This window comes from Pristiophorus japonicus, chromosome 6 (genome assembly GCF_044704955.1).
Source record: "Pristiophorus japonicus isolate sPriJap1 chromosome 6, sPriJap1.hap1, whole genome shotgun sequence".
In the NCBI taxonomy this organism is placed as follows: domain Eukaryota; kingdom Metazoa; phylum Chordata; class Chondrichthyes; family Pristiophoridae; genus Pristiophorus; species Pristiophorus japonicus.
The window spans coordinates 167,369,881-167,389,391 of record NC_091982.1 but is presented as its reverse complement, the minus strand read 5'-3'; the positions used below and the strand labels follow the sequence as shown (position 1 = coordinate 167,389,391).

Here is a 19,511-nt window from a genome sequence, read left to right as displayed (position 1 = left end):
AACTGCTTGTTCTGCCTGATCATTGGAAGCTGATTTTAATGGGGCAGATGTGATATGTTTGATCCCATTGTGGGTCATGAACTCCTTGAACTCGGCACTGGTAAAGCACGGCCCATTGTCACTTACAAGGACATCAGGCAGGCCGTGCATGGCAAACATAGCCCGTAGGCTTTCAGTAGTGGCAACGGACGTGCTTGCCGACATTATCACACATTCAATCCATTTGGAGTACGCATCTACAACCACTAAGATCATTTTTCCAAAGAATGGGCCTGCATAGTCGACATGGACCCTGGACCACGGTTTGGAGAGCCAGGAGCATAAACTTAGTGGGGCCTTCCTGGGTGCATTGCTTAACTGTGAACATGTATTACATTTGTGCATGCAGGACTCTAAGTCTGCATCAATACTTGGCCACCACACGTGGGCTCTGGCTATCGCTTTCATCATTACGATACCTGGGTGGGTGCTGTGGAGATCACGAATGAAAGTGTCCCTGCCCTTTTTTGGCACCACTACCCGATTTCCCCATAGGTGGCAGTCTGCCTGTATAGACATTTCATCTCTGTGCCACTAGTACGGCATTATTTCTTTCTGCATCTCTAATGGGACACTAGACCAACTCCCATGGAGCACACAGTTTTTTTTACTAAGGACAGTAAGGGGTCCTGGCTCGTCCAGGTTTTAATCTGTCGGGCGGTAACAGGTGATTGCTCACTCTTGAATGTTTCCATTACTATAACTAAATCTGCGGGCTGTACCATCCCCACCGCGGTGGTGGGCAATGGCAGCCTACTGAGAGCATCGGCACAGTTTTCTGTGCCTGGCCTGTGGTGGATGGCATAGTTGTATGCGGACAACGTGAGCACCCATCTCTGGATGCGGACTGATGCATTCATATTTATCCCCTTGCTTTCAGAAAAGAGGGATATAAGCGGCTTATGGTCAGTTTCCAATTCAAATTTGAGCCCGAACAGATATTGATGCATTTTCTTTACCCCGTAAACACACGCTAATGCTTCTTTTTCGATCATATTGTAAGCCCTCTCAGCCTTAGACAGACTTCTGGATGCATAAGCAACCAGTTGCAATTTCCCAAATTCATTAGATTGTTGCAATACACACCCGACCCCATACGACGACGCATCACATGCTAGTACCAAACGCTTACATGAATCACACAACACAAGCAATTTGTTTGATCATAACAGCTTCCTAGCTTTCTCAAAGGCATTTTCTTGGCTTTTACCCCCATACCCATTCATCTCCTTTACGCAGTAAGGGATGCAGGGGTTCTAACAATGTGCTAAGACCTGGAAAGAAGTTACCAAAATAGTTCAGGAGTCCTAGAAACTACCGCAGCTTCATTACATTCTGTGGTCTCGTTGCTTTCTTGATTGCCTCTGTCTTCGAATCAGTGGGCCTGATGCCATCTGCCATGATTCTTCTCCCCAGGAACTCCACTTCAGGTGCCAGGAAAGCGCACTTCGAGCATTTTAGCCTGAGCGCCATATGATTAAGCCAACTAAGAACCTCCTCCAGGTTCTGCAGGTGCTCGACGGTGTCCCGACCTGTAACCAAGATGTCGTCCTGGAAGACCACGGTGCGCGGAACTGACTTCAGCAAGCTTTACATGTTCCTCTGGAATATCGCCACGGCCGCTCGAATCTTAAATGGGCATCAGTTGTAAATGAAGAGACCTTTGTGTGTGTTGATGCAGGTGAGGCCCTTCGATGATTCCTTCAGCTCCTGCGTCATGTAGGCTGACTTCAAGTCCAGCTTCGTGAACGTTTTCCCTCCCGCCAGCGTCGCAAATAGGTCGTCTGCCTTTGGTAGTGGGTATTGATCCTACAGGGAGAAACGATTGATAGTTACTTTGTAATCACCACAGATTTTGACGGTGCCGTCTGCCTTGAGGACTGGAACAATCGGACTGGCCCACTCATTGAATTTGATTGGCGAAATGATGCCCTCACGTTGCAGCCTGTCCACCTCGATCTCCACCCTCTCTCTCATCATGTACAGTACCGCTCTCGCCTTGTGATGGATGGGTTGCGTCCTGGAATCAAATGGATCTGCATTTTTACTCCTTGGAACTTCCTGATGCCTGGTCCGAACAGCAAGGGGAACTTGTTTAGGACCTGGGCACGAGGTGTCATCCCAGTTCCAGCATATCTTTCCCAGCCAGCTCCTGCTGAATAGCATGGTGCCTTCGCCCGGTACCAACCAGAGTGCTAACTCGTGCACCGCTCCATTGTAGGAGACCTTTACAGTAGCACTGCCGATTACGGAAATCAATTCCTTTGTGTACGTTCTCAGTTTAGTACGAATGGGAGTCAGGACTGGCCTTGAGGCCTTGCTCCTCCATAATTTATCGAAAGTCTTTTTGCTCATTATGGACTGGCTTGCGCCCGTGTCCAGCTCCATGGACACCGGGAGTCCATTTAATTCAATCTTCACCATTATCGGACGACACTTTGTAGTAAATGTGTGCACCCCATATATCTCTGCCTCCTCAATCTGAGGCTCTGGTTCGTCATGATCCACCATGGATCTATCCTCCTCTGCAGGATTAGCAGGGTTTGCGGCTTGCCTACACATGCGTTGGAGGTGTTCCATTGTTCCACAGCCCTTGCAAACGTATCCTTTGAAGCGGCATGAATGGAAACGATGATCACCCCCGCAGTGCCAACAAGGTGTTAATGGCCTTGTATTCACCACCCTTGATGGTGGACTCCGAGTCATCTGCGGACGTGCAGCTGCAGACGTGGAAGTTCTGCCCTGTACATTTCGATTCAAAAACAACGTTACTTTGTTCACAGTACTTGCAGCAGCACTAGTGTGCTGAGAAATTTGTTTGGTATTGTCACTGTTGGCCACAAATACCTGGGCTATCGCTATGACTTTACTCAAGGTTGGGGTCTCTACAGTCAAAAGTTTGCGAAGTATTACTTCATGACCAATGCCAAGTACAAAGAAGTCCCTGAGCATGTGCTCCAAGTGTCCTTCAAATTCGCAATGTCCTGCAAGGCGCCTTAGCTCGGCGACGTAGCTCGCCACTTCCTGGCCTTCAGACCTCTTGTACGTGTAGAACCAATACCTCGCCATCAGAACGCTTTCTTTCGGGTTTAGATGCTCCCGGACTAATGTGCACAACTCATCGTATGACTTGTCTGTGGGTTTCGGTGGAGTGAACAAATTTTTCATCGGGCCATACGTTGGTGCCCCACAGACGGTGAGGAGGATCGCCTTTCGTTTGGCAACGTTCGCTTCTCCTTCCAGCTTGTTGGCCACGAAGTATTGATCGAATCGCTCCACGAAGGTTTCCCAATTATCTCCCTCCGAAAATTTCTCCAGGATGCCCACGGTTCTCTGCATTGATGCGGTGGGGTTCGTCATCTGTATCTCGTCGCCAGTTGTTATGTCTTGAATAAAGAGTCAGACTAGATGCTGCAAGTTCAAAGTAAGGTGTGGCCGTAGTCCTTTATTACAGATCTCAGTGTGCCTCTCCAGCCTGTGAGGCCTCCTTAGATACTGGTGCTCCCAAGCGATTGTGGGCTCCCTTGGGACTTGGTGGTTAGACATGATATTTACAGGTTTACATACATAACAGATACAATGATTAATTTAAATGTATGATGGATTGTAGTTAGGCTGGTAATCTTGGTGTCATGTATTTAATCCTAACCTCGATCTTATTCAAGTTATTCTCAGACGGTAGATATAACCATGCATTAAATTGCATGCGAAGCATATTAGCATATAACGTTAACGTTGACGATGATTAGCATGGGATGACTAATTGTGGATTGTCTGTGTGTTGTGTGTGTTGTGTTGTGTTGTGTAATAGTAATAATAATAATATGATATGAGAACGTAAGAACATAAGAAATAGGAACAGGAGTCGGCCATACGGCCCTTCCAGCCTGCTGCACCATTCAATAAGATCATAACTGATCTGATCATAGACTCAGCTCCACTTCCCTGCCCGCTCCCCATAACCCCTTATCCCCTTATCATTTAAGAAACTAATTCTGTCTTAATGTCCCAGCTACCACAGCTCTCTGCCAGCAAATTCCACAGATTTACAATCCTCTGAGAGAAGAGATTTCTCCTCATCGTCTCAGAATAAGGAGCCGCCCATTTAAAACTGAGATGAGGAGGAATTTCTTCTCTGAGGGTTGTAAATCTGTGGCCTTCTCGGCCTCAGACAACTGTAGAGGCTGGATCATTGAATATATTTAAGGCGGAGAGAGACAATTTTTTGAACGATAAAGGGATAAGGGGTTTTGGAGAGCGGGCAGGGAAGTGGAGCTGAGCCCATGATCAGATCAGCCATGATCTTATTAAATGGTGGAGCAGGCTCGAGGAGCCAAATGGCCTACTCCTGCTCCTATTTCTTATGTTCTTGTGAGTAACGTCTGCGCTGTGTGGAGAAAATTTTGCCACCTGGCATCTGGGGCGCAGCGCAAAGGGAGGCATTGTACAACTTTCATGGCGCAAAAATGGGAATCTTGCCAACTAAAGTGTGGTGCCAAGAGAGGCCTTGGGAGGGGGAAAAAAAACACAAAATCTCACAAACATTGCCCACAATACATATTACTCCAAAAAAATGATAGAATAAACACTGAGACTTGCCTTTATTGCAGTTTATCCACTTCACTGCCGCTGGCAGGACTGGACCGCTGTGTTTTCCCTGGCGGTCATCACGGGGTGCGTTTCGGGGCATATGGGTCTGGCACGAGTCAAAACTCCTGCCGGTGTCACGAGAGCCATTGCACTCCTGGCGCAGCTCTTCCCGGCGGTGCTTCTAAGCGCCGCCGCAAAACGGGACTGGAGGATCACGACGGGACACAGAAGACCATGCCGCCCCATTCTTGCCGCTCCAGGGCGAAACCTGGAGTGCAAATTTGCTGAAAATCCAGCCCAATGTTTTAAGGATCATCCCTTTATCAGCTGGAATGTAAAGCAAACTAATAGAATTCAATTAAAATAAATTGGTGTGAGGCAGGAAGTGTGATAATGGGTGAACGCCTCATCAAACTTCAGTGAAAAGATGAACAGTGGTGGAGGATGTGTAAGAGCTGCAATTTCTTCTTTTTATTTCAAGTATTGAAAAGTTTGTTTTCAAATACCAGAATTTATTTTTCTTAATCTGGATTAGACGTACACACTTGTAGGAGCAGTTGGGTACTGACATCGGCCTCAGACTAGGAAGTCATAAAGAAAATCAGTCAAGGTTCAAACTACTGACTTTTCCCAGCAGCCCACTACTGAAAATATATATCGTATGAAGAAAAGTTGGCCTCATAGTTGAGAAAGTCGGCGAAAATTATTAGAGAAAATTGAAAACGTTCGTTAATCGAAAAAATGTGAAATTCATTGATAATTGAGATCTCAATTATACTATGTTACATGTAAGAATAATAAACATTGTATTGTGTTTAAAGTTTTAAACACATTAGGTTGGGATTTTGGGGGGAATTCTCCCGATCACGTGGGACATCGGTGGAAACACAGACAAGTAGCATCAATGGCCAGTGATGCCATTTCTCCAGGGTTTCTGCTAATCTTCCGCTGAAGATACTGGTGGGCAATGAGGAGGGAAAGACATACAGGAAAAGGGAATGGGAGAAAGAAAATGAAAAAGGAGAACGCCCGACCAACTCCCCCACCCCCCGCAGGAATTCCACCCCAGTCTGTCACAGTAGTTTCCTAACAACCATAAATAGAGTTGATTGACTCTGCAATACGAGGGCTGAAAAAGTGAGCAAACACAAACAAAGCTGGGTGCAACGCGGGAAAGAAGATTTGTTGAGGTTATGAGCTTGAGGCTTGATTGATTCCTGTAGGTGTCAAATGATGCTGCGGAGCTTTTATTCACGCTAACAGTGGCCGGCTTCCTGCCACAACACCAGTTGAGTCACAAAACGTATTCAGTAGGGCCTGATGTGCTCTCTACTGTACAATAGGGGAAAGTTTAATCATGCTGATCATTTCCGTTCCAACACCTCTCCCACACTCGGCAGGAGTCTCAGCATGAGATTGTAGTCCTGCACCCTCGTGCATCTGTGGACCGTAATGGTAACTCCCAAGCATTTCTCTTGTTGGAGAGTGAGAGGAAGAAAGAGAACGTTATGGAGACACTCGCAAATTTCCACAGTCCGGTTAACAATTAGGGAGAAAGACACATGGAGGAAAAATGAATAAGAGAAAGTGAAGGAAAAACAATAAAAAGGAGGGACAGACAGAGAAATAAGAGTAAAGGCGAGAGAGTATAGGAATGACACTCTCCAACTCTACTTTCAGCCTTATATTGGCCCAAATTATCCAGCTGAAAATCTCATGCCTTGGATTTGTCCAATGATGACATTTCCGCTCATCGTAAGAAATTAAGAACACAAGAAACGAGCCTGACATTCAATCAAGATCATGGCCTATCTTCAACCTCAACTCCACTTTTCCGCCCGATCATATATCCCTTGATTCATCAAGAGTAATGAGATGGGACGTTAAACCGAGGCCCCATCTTCTCTCTCAAGTATACGTAAAAGATCCCATAGCACTATTTCAAACAAGAGCAGGGGATTAATCCCCGGTGTCCTGGCCAATAATAATCCCTGCACTTCAAAAGTACTTCAGTGGCTGTAAAGCGCTTTGAGACGTCTGGTGGTTGTGAAAGGCACTATATAAATCCATGTCTGTCTGTTTCTCTCTTTCTCTCTCTCTCTCTCTTTCAGTCAAAAATCTATCTACCTGAGCCTTGAATATACTCAATGATTGAGATAGAGAATTCCAAAGATGCACAATCCTGAGTGAAGACATTTCTCAGTCTTAAATGACCAATCCCTTCCCATGAGACTGTTCCCCTAGTTCTCGATTCTCTAGCCAGTGAAAACAACCTCTCAGCATCTACCCTATCAATGCCCCTCAGCATCTTATATGCTTCAATGAGATCACCTCTCATTCTTCTAATCTCTGCAGAGTATAGTCCCAGTCTAGACAATCTCTCCTCATAGGACAACCATCTAATCCCAGGAATCAATCTAGTGAATCCTCGATGCACAGCCTCTGAGGCAATATGTTCTTCCTCAGATAAGGAGAACAAAACTGTGCTGTGGTCTCACCAAAGCTCTGTACACTTGTAGCAGGACTACATTATGCTTATACTCCAACCCCATTGCAATAAAGACCACCATGCCATTTGTCTTCCTGCATGCTAACGTTCTGTGTTTCCTGTACGAGGACACCTAAATCTCTCTGAACACCAACATTTAAAAAAATATTCTGCTTTTCTATCCTTGTCTCTGATTGGCTCTCCAATATCACTTGACCAATTGCTGATTGGTCCCCTTGGATGATAAGCCACACCCTGAAGTTCCTCTGGAATGTGTAACTGGAACCACCCAGTCCAAGTTCTGAGTGACTTTCCAATTTGTGATTCGATCCATTTTGACTTCAGAAGCCGCAGAGGATAGATCTCCCCAAAAGCCACCAAGTTCTAGCCGAAGTCCCTTAACCCAGCGCAAGTGCTGCCTCCCCCAGCTGAATTCCCTTGCCCAAGCACAGGTGCCCTTACCAGCCCCCCCCCCCCCGCCATAAATGGGGCATTGTGTGCGGATTTTTAACAGGTTTATTGGGTATGAAGTGAATAGTGACAGTGTCGTCACTTCTGGATATCATCCACTCCAACGATATCCCTTGGAACACACACATTGAGCTTTCCAAGAAATCATGTGTGGGTGTAAAGGGGGATGGAAGAAACTCTCTCCCCTCGGATTCCCTCTGAACCCCCCCCCCCCCCCGTGTCTCACACTCACTCCCTCCCTCCCCCATGCTCTCTCTCTCCTCTCACAACCACCACCCCCGCCCCCCGTGTCTCACTCTCACTCCCTCCCTCCCCCATGCTCTCTCTCTCCTCTCACAACCACCACCCCCTCCCCCATGTCTCTCTCTCTCTCTCCCTCCCTCATGCTCTCTCTCTCCTCTCACAACCCCCATCCCCCCCACCCCATGTGTCTCTCTCTCTCTCTCCCGACCGCCCGCCGCCAGCCGCCGCCACCACTGCCCTGCCCCCGCCGCCGCCACCACTGCGGCTCAGCGGGAGGCTCGGGGCTCAGCGGCTTACGGCTCAGCTCACTCCCTCCCCGCCCTGTTGCTTCTCTCCCTGCCCCACCACTTCTCACCACGCCCGATCACACAGCTTGTCTCCTGAGGAACAACATGGTCGGACTGATAGCGGGGTCCCACTTCCGGTTCAGGTTTCGGGCGGGAGGAATAGGGGGCGGAGTCTCAAGAGGACGCAGGCGCCGAAGGACAGAAAAAGGGCAGTACAAATAGTCAGTCCCTTTTCTATTATTCCGACCAAAGTGAATAACCTCACATTTCCCAACATTATACTTCATCTGTCACCATCTTTCGGATGAGACATTAAATCGAGGCCCCGTCTGCCTTTTCAGGTGGCCGTACAGAATCCCATGGCACTATTTCAAAGAAGAGCAGGGGAGTTATCAACGGTGTCCTGTAAAATATTTATCCCTCAATCAACTTAACAAAAACAGATTGGGCTCAATTTTCCCCAGTGATTTGCACCGTTTTTTTGGAGTAGGTGGCTTTTTGTTGGCCTAAGTTTAAAAAACCGTCAATGCCCCAATCAATTTGCACCAGCGTTACTCAGTTAGTTATGATTTTTCTAGGTAAGTTTTTTTTTCAGCCAAAGGGAGCGTAACCTGTCACCCATGCCAATTCTGGCCATTTAGGCAAGTTTGGCCAGCTGATCTTTAACACACTGCTGTTTGTGGCAGCTCACTGTGCGCAAGTTGGCTGCGTGTTTACCACATTGCAACAGTGACTACACTTCTAAAAGTATTTATTGGCTGTAAAGCGCTTTGAGACATCCGGTGGTCGTGAAAGGCGCTATATAAATGCAATAATTTCAAGACTTTCTTTATTGCCCATTACCTTAACCTGTCTTTTTTCCCTTGCAGGCTCTTTGTGTCCTCCTCACAGCTTACAATGCCACCTAGCTTTGTATCGTCAGCAAACTTGGATACACCCAGTCCCTTCATCTAAGTCCCCACCCAGAGTACATTCTGTGCCCTCGTTACTATCAGTGCTTCTTCTAAGTGGCGTTCAACATGGAAGAGTACTGATTCATTAACTGAGGGAAGCTGGTGTGTGATAATCAGCAGGAGGTTTGCCCATGCTTGATCTGAAGCCATAAGACTTCATGGAGTCCGGATCCAATGTTGAGGACTCCCAGGGCCATTCCCTCCCGACTGTATGGCACTGTGCCACCGCCTGCTGGTGGGACAGGACATACCCAGGAATGGTGATAGAGAACTTTGGGACGTTGGCTGAAAGGTATGATTTTGTGACTATGATTATGTCTGACTGTTGCTCGAGTAGTCTGTGGGACAGCTCTCCCAATTTTGGCACAAGTCTCCAGATGTTAGTGAGGAGGGCTTTCCAGGGTCGACTGGGCTGGGTGTTCCGTTGTCGTGTCCGAAGCCGGTGCCGAAGTCTGTCCGGTTTTATTCTTATTGTTTTGGACACATTTATTTGTAAAACCTAAATCTCTGATTGGGTCCCCTTGATGACAAGTCCTGATTGCTGATTGGTCCCTCTGGAGGATAAAACACACCCTGCAGTTTCTCTTTGCAACATGTAAGCGCCATTCTGACTGCCAGACATAACAGAGTTCACTTGGAACAGACAGGGCTGACTCTCACGGGTTAAGACCTTCCATCATCCCCGAAAGAAGTTCCTGTCCTCATCCCTCATCGCATGGTTCCTGATCTTTTTCACCCCCCCCAGCACAAGTTCATGATCTCCCACCACCACACAAGTTCCTGACCACACTCACCCCTCACGCTCTCCTAATTTCTCTCTCTATATCCATGTCCCACTCTCTCTCCCCTCTCTCAGTGAATACACTCCAAAAGTACTTCATTAACTGTAAAGCACTTTGAGATGTCTGGTGGTGGTGAAATGCGCTATATCAATCCAAGTCTTTCTTTTCTCTCTCTCCGCCCCCCCTCTCTCTCCCTCCGATCCTCTCTCTCCCCCATCACCCCCCTCTCTCCCTCCATCTCACTATCTCTCTCCTCCGTCTCTTTCATTGACTCCGATGACCCCCATCTCTTTCTCTCCCTCCGAACTCCCCCATCTCTCCCCTTTCGATCCAAGCTACTCCGGAGCCTTGATCCACAGAGATGGACAAAGCATGGGTCCACAGTGCTCTGCACTATGGGGGTACTGCACATGCGCGGTGGACTTCGGTGCCAGCGCCCATGTGCAGAAATGGACGGGTCCGACCACATGCATGTGCAGAAGAACACGACAATATTCATGCAGATAATCACTTCGTATTATTTTCTGTAGCAGTTTATTGCTGCAAAGCGGAGGGAGTTAAAATCCTCCCTTATTTATGTCTCTAAACCAACTCCTAAACTGAGTGATGCAGGGAATAATTTTAACCCCCGAAGTGGGCAGGTTTGAGTTGGGTGGGAAGTTCTAATTCAAACAATTTCAAATTGGAACCCAACCTGCCTACATCCAGTTTTGATGGGGATGAGGCATGGGGCGGGTAACCAATCCGCTTTCAGGAGACGGATCCCTCATTGAAATATTTTAATCAGACTGTGGGCCTCAGATTTTATCACTGCTCCAGCTTGAACGCTGGCGTGCTGGATGTCCCGGGCCTCTGGAAACCCGACAGCTGAAGAGAGCGAAGAACTACTAGATGGAACAGGTAAGTGCCTTTCCAGCACTGCTTGTCGTCCAGGAGCAAGAATGCTTCCCTCCAGTCTGCCGGTGTACCCTGTTAACCTCCCCGTTAATCAAACACCAAACCTCTCTGCAATGCGATGCTCTCCCAATGTCCTCCACGGCCCACGACTTCCTCCCCATGTCCTTCTCCACGGGCCCCATCCGATCTTTGCCCCAAGCTCCAGCAATCTTCTTCCCACCCTCTGACCTTCTCCACTGCCCCCCGACCTTGCCAACCACTGATAATGTGTGGACACCAGGTCCAGCAGAGAGCAGGTCTTCTTCTAGGAGGCTGCAGGTTTTTGCCACCACCTGACACGACAACTTCGGCCTTCGGAGGCACTGCTCTTCCCACAGGCCAAGGGAGCTCAGCCTCTGGCTGTACACAGTTACATGGGTAGTGCCTCCTGCCAGTTCCCCTCTCTGCCCAACACCTGCGGCTCCTCCTGATGCTCATCATCATCCTCCTCCAATGTCCAATCCAATGCCGTCACGACGCCACACATCCTGACCTGAGTCTCAAGTGTCCAACATGTAGAATCTAACCTCTCACCACAAGTACTGTGACCTATCCCTTTCCTAGTGGTAGGTAAGAAAGTAGCTGTAAGCACTGAGTATTGATTGCAGTATTTACCTGAATTTTAATGAGCCCTGTGAATTTGCTTTGTTTTCTCACCAGTTGAATGTGCCTGTGTTAATCCCGGAAGTCGGCAGGATTGGAGCCGGCTTCCGGACATGTTGACATTTTCAGTGAACTTAACATTGTAACTGCACCGAAATTTATGATCTCTTCAACTTTAAAACTCTCGCCATTGAAACTGGAGCCGCAAAACCTCCAGAAACCAATAACTAACTCTATGCTTCATGCGCTGTATGCCAGGAGCACGGCAATATTGCATAAAGGAACTGACCTAGCATTATGGCACATGGTCAGCTCATTTTGCCAATGGATGCAGTGTTCCAAAAGAAACACAGCTAGTTCCATAGCAGAAGGCCCTCATCTACCACACTGCCCATGGCTCCCTTTACAATAGAGAACATATACATAAAACAATCGTTAAAAGCCCCTGTACTTTGCAACACTCCATGTGTACTGCTCTCTACACAATTACAGAGAAGGTATCCTGTATAATCTAATCCATCCTTCCTTAGTCCAATCAATTGAATACTTTTAATCATATTGTTCTTCAAATTAAAATATGAATTAACAGTTCTGGAGAATAAATATGATAGTCACTAATGAATCTAATAGGGAATTCATCTGAGCATTCTTTACCCATAGAAATGTTAGAATGTGGAACGTTAGAAAGAAAGGAAGAAAGAAAGAAAAAAAGAAAGAGAAAAAGAAAGAAAGTTCTCATTATTTATATTTTTTATTGTCTGCTCACTGAATGAGTGGGATTTGCAACATCAAGTTGGGATTGTTAAATTCTTGGCTATAACTTTGGGTCTTTTTCCTGCACTTTGCTGCAACTTCTACCCACATTGAGCAGCAACTATGAATCATGTTGGTTTCGGGACGCAACTCCAGTCTTTTATTTTTGCATTGGGCTTCAACTTAGGTTTGTGTCGGGAAAATGTTTTTACCCACCTTGGATGCAGCTTTATTCGTAGCCAATCTTTCCAATTCTTTGTCAAATCACAAACGCCAGAGGTCACCTTGCACACATCAAGGATCACTCTGCGCCAATGCTCTTAGCCAAAAGGCCGAGAGCCACTGCACCATTCCTGGAAGTACTGCAATACCAGTAGGCAAGGTTGGGTCAGCTGGAGCCTCAATTATCTGCAACCTTATAGGTTCTACAGGATAAACGAGGTTCCACTGCATGACATGAAAGTCCGTCAATGTAGACATTTAACTTCTGCACCTCAGTTGACCTTGCTACAAAGAACTAAATCTATTTTCTAACCTGACGGTCATACTTTTACACTGAGTACGGAAGCGTTGTCAATTTATTCTCTGCAGCTCTTTGCAGGCAGTTGTGTGGTTTAGATGAGGCGCAGAGATATACTAATGAGATATACTGAGAAGGTAAGCTGCATAAAATTAAGAAATCAAACCAAGCGGGAAGAAATAACTTTTCTGAACACGTTAAAAGAGATTTGGCCATCAATCAAAACTAAAACAACCTGAAGTTTGAGAGAAATAAATGCTGTTCAGTCATTGGCCACCAAGCCTCTGCCTTCCGTGAATAGTTGGTTCATGCAAACAGAAATGTAAAGGAAACAGCTAAATATGAGGGTGTACTAATATGGTTACCTTATCAGATTTTCCACAGGGGCACAGTAAGCCCACCTCCCCATCACCACCGCCCTTCACGGAATTTAGAGAGGAAGCTGACCATCTGAGAGGATATATACAAGCTGCGATTCAAAGAAAGTTTAGATTTTCGGAACAGTCCCACCAGTGAGGAAATGAAGCAATTTCTTGTGGTACTGATTTGCCTCAGTGTCTTCACTTTGGTTGTGTTAGCGGGTGAGTGAAATCCCATCGTACTTGTTTATTGCTTAGTTCTGATTACTGTCTGATTTTAAGGAACCTCGTAACTTAAGTAAATTTTAAGAGTAACAACTCGTAGATTCTACAGAATCCTGTCAGATTGCCCATCTCTGAGTGGGATTTGAAGTTTTTGGTTCCCGAATTTCAGTATGTGTAACAATGTCATTAATAGGACTGTACTGAACATATAAGCAAACTTCAATAGTTTTAATGCAAACTAGCAAGACATATTTTAACTAAAAAGTTACAGAATATATTCCAGTCCTTCTTTATGTTCATCTACGGTTTCATTTTTTCAATTGAGTTTCTTCGATTGAACAATTACTAAATCATGGGAGAAAACGAGCTGAAGGAGATAAAGTATTTATTATAAAAGTGTGTACAGCACAATTCAATTTCATGTTATTGGAAGAGCAATTATGATATAAATAAAACTGATGGCTGGAGATGGTTAGCAAGATTCCAACACCTAACTGTGTATTTCGAAGCAAACTGATTCTAAACCAACAAAACCCACAACCACATTAACATAGAGCTATCTACTGGAATAGAGCAGGAGGTTTACTGCATCTTCGTTCCCTATAGACTAATTAATTTATCGATAGCCTGGTACTGGTCTGTGTGGTTCCAGTATACCTTGTGTTCAGTACTGGTCTTTACTCATACCAGCAAGGACTATTGCAATCTTTAGCAAGTGCTGTCATGAGGGATTGCCAATGACCTGAGCAAGACGCCACTGAAGGAACATGTGGCAACCATAACCAACACTAAAACATCAGATGTTCTAATGTACTTATCTACATATGCACTTGTTGTCTTAGAATGACAGATAGAATCAACAGTACAGTTTCGGGATCAGTGCTCATCTTGTACCTCCGTCATTTTTTAAATTCATTCCTGGGATGTGGGCGTTACTGGCAACGCTGGCATTCATTGCCCATCCCTAATTACCCTTGAGAAGGTGGTGATGAGCCGGCTACTTCAACTGCTGCAGTCCGTGTGGTGAGCATACTCCGACAGTGCTATTAGGGAGGGAGTTCCAGGAATTTGATCCATTGACGATGAAGGAATAGCAATATATTTTCAAGTCAGGATGGTGTGTGACTTGGAGGTGGTGGTGTTTCCATGTGCCTGCTGCCCTTCTCCTTCTAGGTGGTAGAGGTCGTGGGTTTGGGAGGTGCTGCCGAAGAAGCTTTGGCGAGTTGCAGCAGTGCATGTTGTACACACTGCAGCCATGGTGCACCAGTGGTGGAGGAAGTGAGTGTTTAAGGTGTTGGATGGGTTGCCAATCAAGTGGGCTGTTTTGTCCTGGATGGTGTTGAGCTTCTTGAGTGTTGTTGGAGCGGCACTCATCCAGGCAAGTGGAGAGTATTCCATCACATTCCTGACTTGCACCTTGTAGATGGTGAAAAGGCTTTGGGGAGTCAGGAGGTGAGACACTCGCCATAAAATACCAGCCTCCGACCTACTCTTGTTGCCACAGTATTTATGTGGTTGGTCCAGTTAAGTTTCTGATCAATGGTGACACACCAGAATGTTGATGGTGGGGGATTTTGTATTTGGTAATGCTGTTGAATGTCAAGGGGCGGTGGTTAGACTCTTGCTTGTTGGAGATTGTCAATGCCTCAAGATTGACTGTAGTGATCATGGGGACCTCAGGAGGAGGCCGATATGGATCATCCACATGGCATTTCTGGCTGAAGGTGGCTGCAATCGTTTCGGCTTTGTCTTTTTCAATCACGTGCTGGGCTTTGTCATCATTGAGGATGGGGCTTTCATAGAACCTCCTCCTTCCATTCGTTATTTAATTGTCCACCACCATTCATGAGTGGATGTGGCAGGACTTCAGAGCTTTGATCTGGTCGGTTGATTGTGGGATCGTTTAGCTCTGTTTATAGCATGCTACTTCTGCTTTTTAGATGCATGTAGTCCTGTATTGCAGCTTCCCCAAATTGGCACCTCATTTTTAGCTATGCCTAGTGCTGCTCCTGGCATATTCTCTTTAAACCAGGGTTGGTCCACTGGCTTGATGATAATGGTAGAATGAGGGATATGCCGCGCTATGAGGTTACAGGTTGTGGTGGAATACAATTCTACTGCTGCTGATGGCCCACAGTGCCTCATGGATGCCCAGTTTTGAGCTGCTAGATCTGTTCTGAATCTATCCCATTTAGCATGGTGGTATTGTCACACAACACAATGAAGAGTGTCCTCCGTGTGAAGACAGGATTTTGTCTCCACAATGACTGTCCAGTGGTCACTGCTACCCATGCTGTCATGAACAGATGCATCAGCAACATGGAAATTGGTGAGCACGAGGTCAAGTAGGTTTTATCTTTGTTTTGGTTTTCTCACCACCTTTCGCAGGCCCAGTCTGGCAGATATGTCCTTCAGGGCTCAGACAGTAATGGTGTTAGCGAGCCACTCTTAGTGATGGACATTGAATTCCCCCACCCAGAATACATTCTGTGCCTTTGCTACTCTCAGTACTTCTTCCAAGTGGTGTTCAACATGGAGGAGTACTGCTTCATCAACTGAGGGAGGGTGGTAATCAGCAGGAGGTTTCCTTGCCCATGCTTGACCTGAAGCCATGAAACTTCATGGGGTCCGGAGTCAATGTTGAGGACTACCAGGGCCACTCATTCCCGACTATATAGCACTATGCCACAACCCCTGGTAGGTCTGTCCTGCTGGTGGGACAGGGCACACCCAGGGATAGTGATGGAGGAGTTAAGGACATTAGCTGAAAAGTATGATTCTGTCAAGCTGTTCCTTGACTAGTCTGTGGGACATCTCTCCCAACTTTGGCACAATTCCTCAGATATTTGTGAGGTGGACTTTGCAGGGTCGACTGAATGGGTGGGCCATTGTCGTGTCTGTAGTTAGTTCCAAGGTCAATGCTGGGTGGTCCATCCAGTTTCATTGATTTTTGTATCATTTATTTACAACTGAGTGGCCATTTCAGTGTGCAGTATAAAGACAACCACATTGCTGTCACATATAGGTCAGACCAGGTAAGGATTGCAAATTTAATTCCCTATAGGATATTAGTGAACCCGATGGGTTTTATGCCAATCCGATAGTTCCATAGCCAACATTACTGATATTAGATTTTTATTTCAGATTTATCTAATTAACTGAATTTAAATTCCCCAGCTGCCATGGTGGGATTTGAACTCACGTCTCTGGATTATTTGTTCAGGCCTCTGGATTACTGGTCCAGTAACATAACCACTTTTCTACCATCCCCTGTCGTATGCCAACTTTAAAAGCTGTTCTTTAAAGCTGAGCACAATCCCAGTTAGGATGTTTTAATTAATGGTCAGCACTTTGGCCAACAAGATATCAATAATCCATTTTTTGATGCTCAGTATATTAAGTCTTATATCTTTATTGGTTTAGAAGAATCACCAGATAGACTATAAGGATGTTCAATGTACATTTCCTTTTTAAATTCTGCTTTTAATACAAGACAAGGCAGCCTAGGTATCTATAAAAGTGCTCATTAAAGTAACAACAGCTTTTTAAAAATAATTGTGTCAATTAATGTAAGGGAAATTTAGCACTGGAAAATTACACCATTTCAGATTTCAGGCACCCAGTGCCAGTATCAAGCAGTCAGGTAAGGCACAATTAAACCTCCCTCTAATCTACTCCAGCAATGTGCCTCAACCTCAGAAGAATACGCCCTAATACAGCAATGTGATATGTTGCTGTGCCACACCAGCCCTCCTGCGGTCTGTGAGATTGTCAGATTAGCAATGAAGGAGGGCAATTTTGTGCTGCGGGCTCATGCTCATTGCGATTTGGTTTTTCACAAAGGACCCTTACAGACAGCGGACTAAAACATGTTAATCCCCTCAGTCTGGCCTTAATTTATTTACTGCAGGATTTTCCCTTTCTTTCCTTAAAGCAGTGAATCACAAACCTTTTATTTTTGCTTTCCAGCTCCGACTGGACCACGGAAGAGTTGCTGCCTGAAATACTCAAAGTCGGTCCCTAACTTCAAAAAAATCAAGGATTATGAAATACAGGAAGATGATGGCAGCTGCAGTATTAACGCGGTGGTGTAAGTCTTCAGAACATTGTCCATCTCTGGAGCCTGGCATTAAATACCATTATTAGGAGCCTGTGTCAAACATAGTTATCGCTGTAAATAAATCTAATCTGTTCCTTTTCAGATTCAGACTGAGGGATAGATGGATCTGCTCCAATCCGAAGGATGAACGAGTGAAGAAACTTGTGGAAAAGCTTTCCCAAAAGGAGCAGAGGGGATTGTTTCTGACTAATGAGGAAACCACGACTGGCTACACAGCATAGAAACATTTCAAAAATCATTTTTCTTTTTAAAGTCTGCTTTCCTACATTTTACACAAGATTCCTGGTCATCAGAAAATTCACAAATGCAAGGAAGGTTCAAACATACAATTTACATTTTTTGAACCGCCATCAGTCAAATTTGATGCTGTTCTTTACTGTTGGTGTTGCTTCTACATGTCACTGATTTACTCATTTGGTTTTATTAATGCTACAAATATTGTTCGGGTGTGTCAGCCTCTGTATGGACAAGGAACAATTGGTACTTTCTCACTGAGAGAACCAGACCAAGAGTTGAATCTTTCCCACTCCCCCACACAATTTTCTCACCTAGCCTCCTGAAGACAATGACCTGTTCTGGGGCGTGACTCTATCTGCAGTGTCAGAAATTGGGGACATCAGCCTGTGTGGGCCTACACAGTAAGCGTTCCCAGGTCACTGCCGGGGTGGGTATCGCAGCCAAAAAATCAAAAAGAGTTATAACAAATAAAAACTCCTGCCTTTCTGAGGCAGGACAAACCTTGTTTATATTTAATAAAAAAACTAAAAAATTTGAAAATGAAAATAAAAAGGAGAAAGCCATTTAAATTACTGATTGATGGTGAGTGACATATGCATTTACAAAGTGCTATTTTGTTAAATGTATTACATTGTAACTTACTTCCATAAAACATCCTATAGTTGTCCTATGTAAAACATAGAATTATAGCTATTTTAGCCCATAGACATACGTCAACAAAACAATGAACCTTTACTACATCTTCTTACATTTAAATTATCTTCACTGTCAGGCGAGGAAAACTCATTTTTGTTTGTTGACATATTTTGGAAACAGATTGAATGAAGGCCGTGGCCCTTTCAATTGATTGGAGAGAACAATGCTGATTATTTTCATGACATGATGCACAGTAACTCACGGAGTCTTTGCACTGTGAAGCACATAGAAATAGCCGCTGAATTTTAAAATTATTCTTCAATGCTACTTTTTCGCTGTATTTTCGAATGTCCCCCAAAATCAGGGACTATGGTTTAAAGGGTGACATGTTCTGTTATTTATTCTGTTTGTAATTCGCCTGTATCTGTATCAGGTTTCTAAAATATATATATTTATAATTTGATGAATGGATTGTCTTTGTGTTCTATAATTAGCCTTTGCTATAACCCAAGATGGGAATTCAATCGCTACCTAAGCCACACTCTATCAGCTCCGCTGGGCAGGCCACATAGTCCGCATATCAGACACCAAAGCAAGTGCTCTACTCGGAGCTCCTTCATGGCAAACGCGCCAAAGGTGGGCAGCGGAAATGCTACAAGGACACCCTCAAAGCCTCCCTGATAGTGCAACATCCCCACTGACGCCTGGGAGTCCCTGGCCCAAAACCGCCCTAAGTGGGGGAAGTGCATCCTTTAGGGCGCTGAGCACCTCGAGTCTCAACACCGAGAGCATGCAGAAATCAAGCGCAGCCACCCCTTCCCTCAATGACTATTTATCCCACCTGTGACAGAGTCTGTGCTCTCGTATTGGACTGTTCAGCCACCAAAGAACTCACTTCAGGAGTGGAAGCAAGTCTTCCTCGATTCCGAAGGACTGCTTATGATGATGATGAAATTTTTATGGCTCCATTTAATCTGAAAAGATACGTAAATAAATACCCCAAACAACTTTAATACCCTATTACCAGCTTGATTTGTAACACTTGCACCTTATGTTCCATTATTTTTCTCAGATGACCCATTATGTTGGGATTCTATGTGATAATAAAACAATTCTGTTGAATGGAAACTTAAATTAAATGTAATTAAGTGGAAGGCAAACTGGCTGCTTGCTCTCATCTGTTTGGAAATCTCCTTGGAGGGAGGGGCAACAGGTGAGAGGACAGGGAGAGGGAACATTTACTCCGAAACTTCTTATCCCAGATTTGGC

General features: G+C 45.3%; 1 protein-coding gene across 2 annotated transcripts; it reads left to right on the top strand.

Moving 5' to 3' along the window:
- Window positions 1–8,293: 8,293 nt before the first annotated feature.
- On the top strand, window positions 8,294–18,654 carry LOC139265854 (C-C motif chemokine 17-like). Of its 2 annotated transcripts, XM_070883363.1 has the most exons (4): window positions 8,294–9,363; window positions 13,039–13,246; window positions 17,219–17,339; window positions 17,452–18,654. In XM_070883363.1, exons 2-4 carry the CDS (start codon window positions 13,186–13,188, stop codon window positions 17,588–17,590), a joined length of 321 nt encoding a protein of 106 aa, XP_070739464.1. In that variant the 5' UTR covers window positions 8,294–9,363; window positions 13,039–13,185; the 3' UTR covers window positions 17,591–18,654. The 2 variants fall into 2 exon arrangements, with proteins under 2 accessions (XP_070739464.1, XP_070739463.1); XM_070883362.1 differs by having other exon boundaries at window positions 8,294–13,246.
- The last annotated feature ends 857 nt before the right edge of the window (window positions 18,655–19,511 follow it).

What these genes read in the sequence shown, in the direction of transcription:
- LOC139265854 (XM_070883363.1), top strand. Translation starts at nt 13,186, where the DNA reads ATGAAGCAATTTCTTGTGGTACTGATTTGCCTCAGTGTCTTCACTTTG. An exon ending in CACTTTGGTTGTGTTAGCGG is followed by an intron (nt 13,247 to 17,218) that starts GTGAGTGAAATC and finishes TTTGCTTTCCAG; the next exon opens with CTCCGACTGGACCACGGAAG. An exon ending in TGCAGTATTAACGCGGTGGT is followed by an intron (nt 17,340 to 17,451) that starts GTAAGTCTTCAG and finishes GTTCCTTTTCAG; the next exon opens with ATTCAGACTGAGGGATAGAT.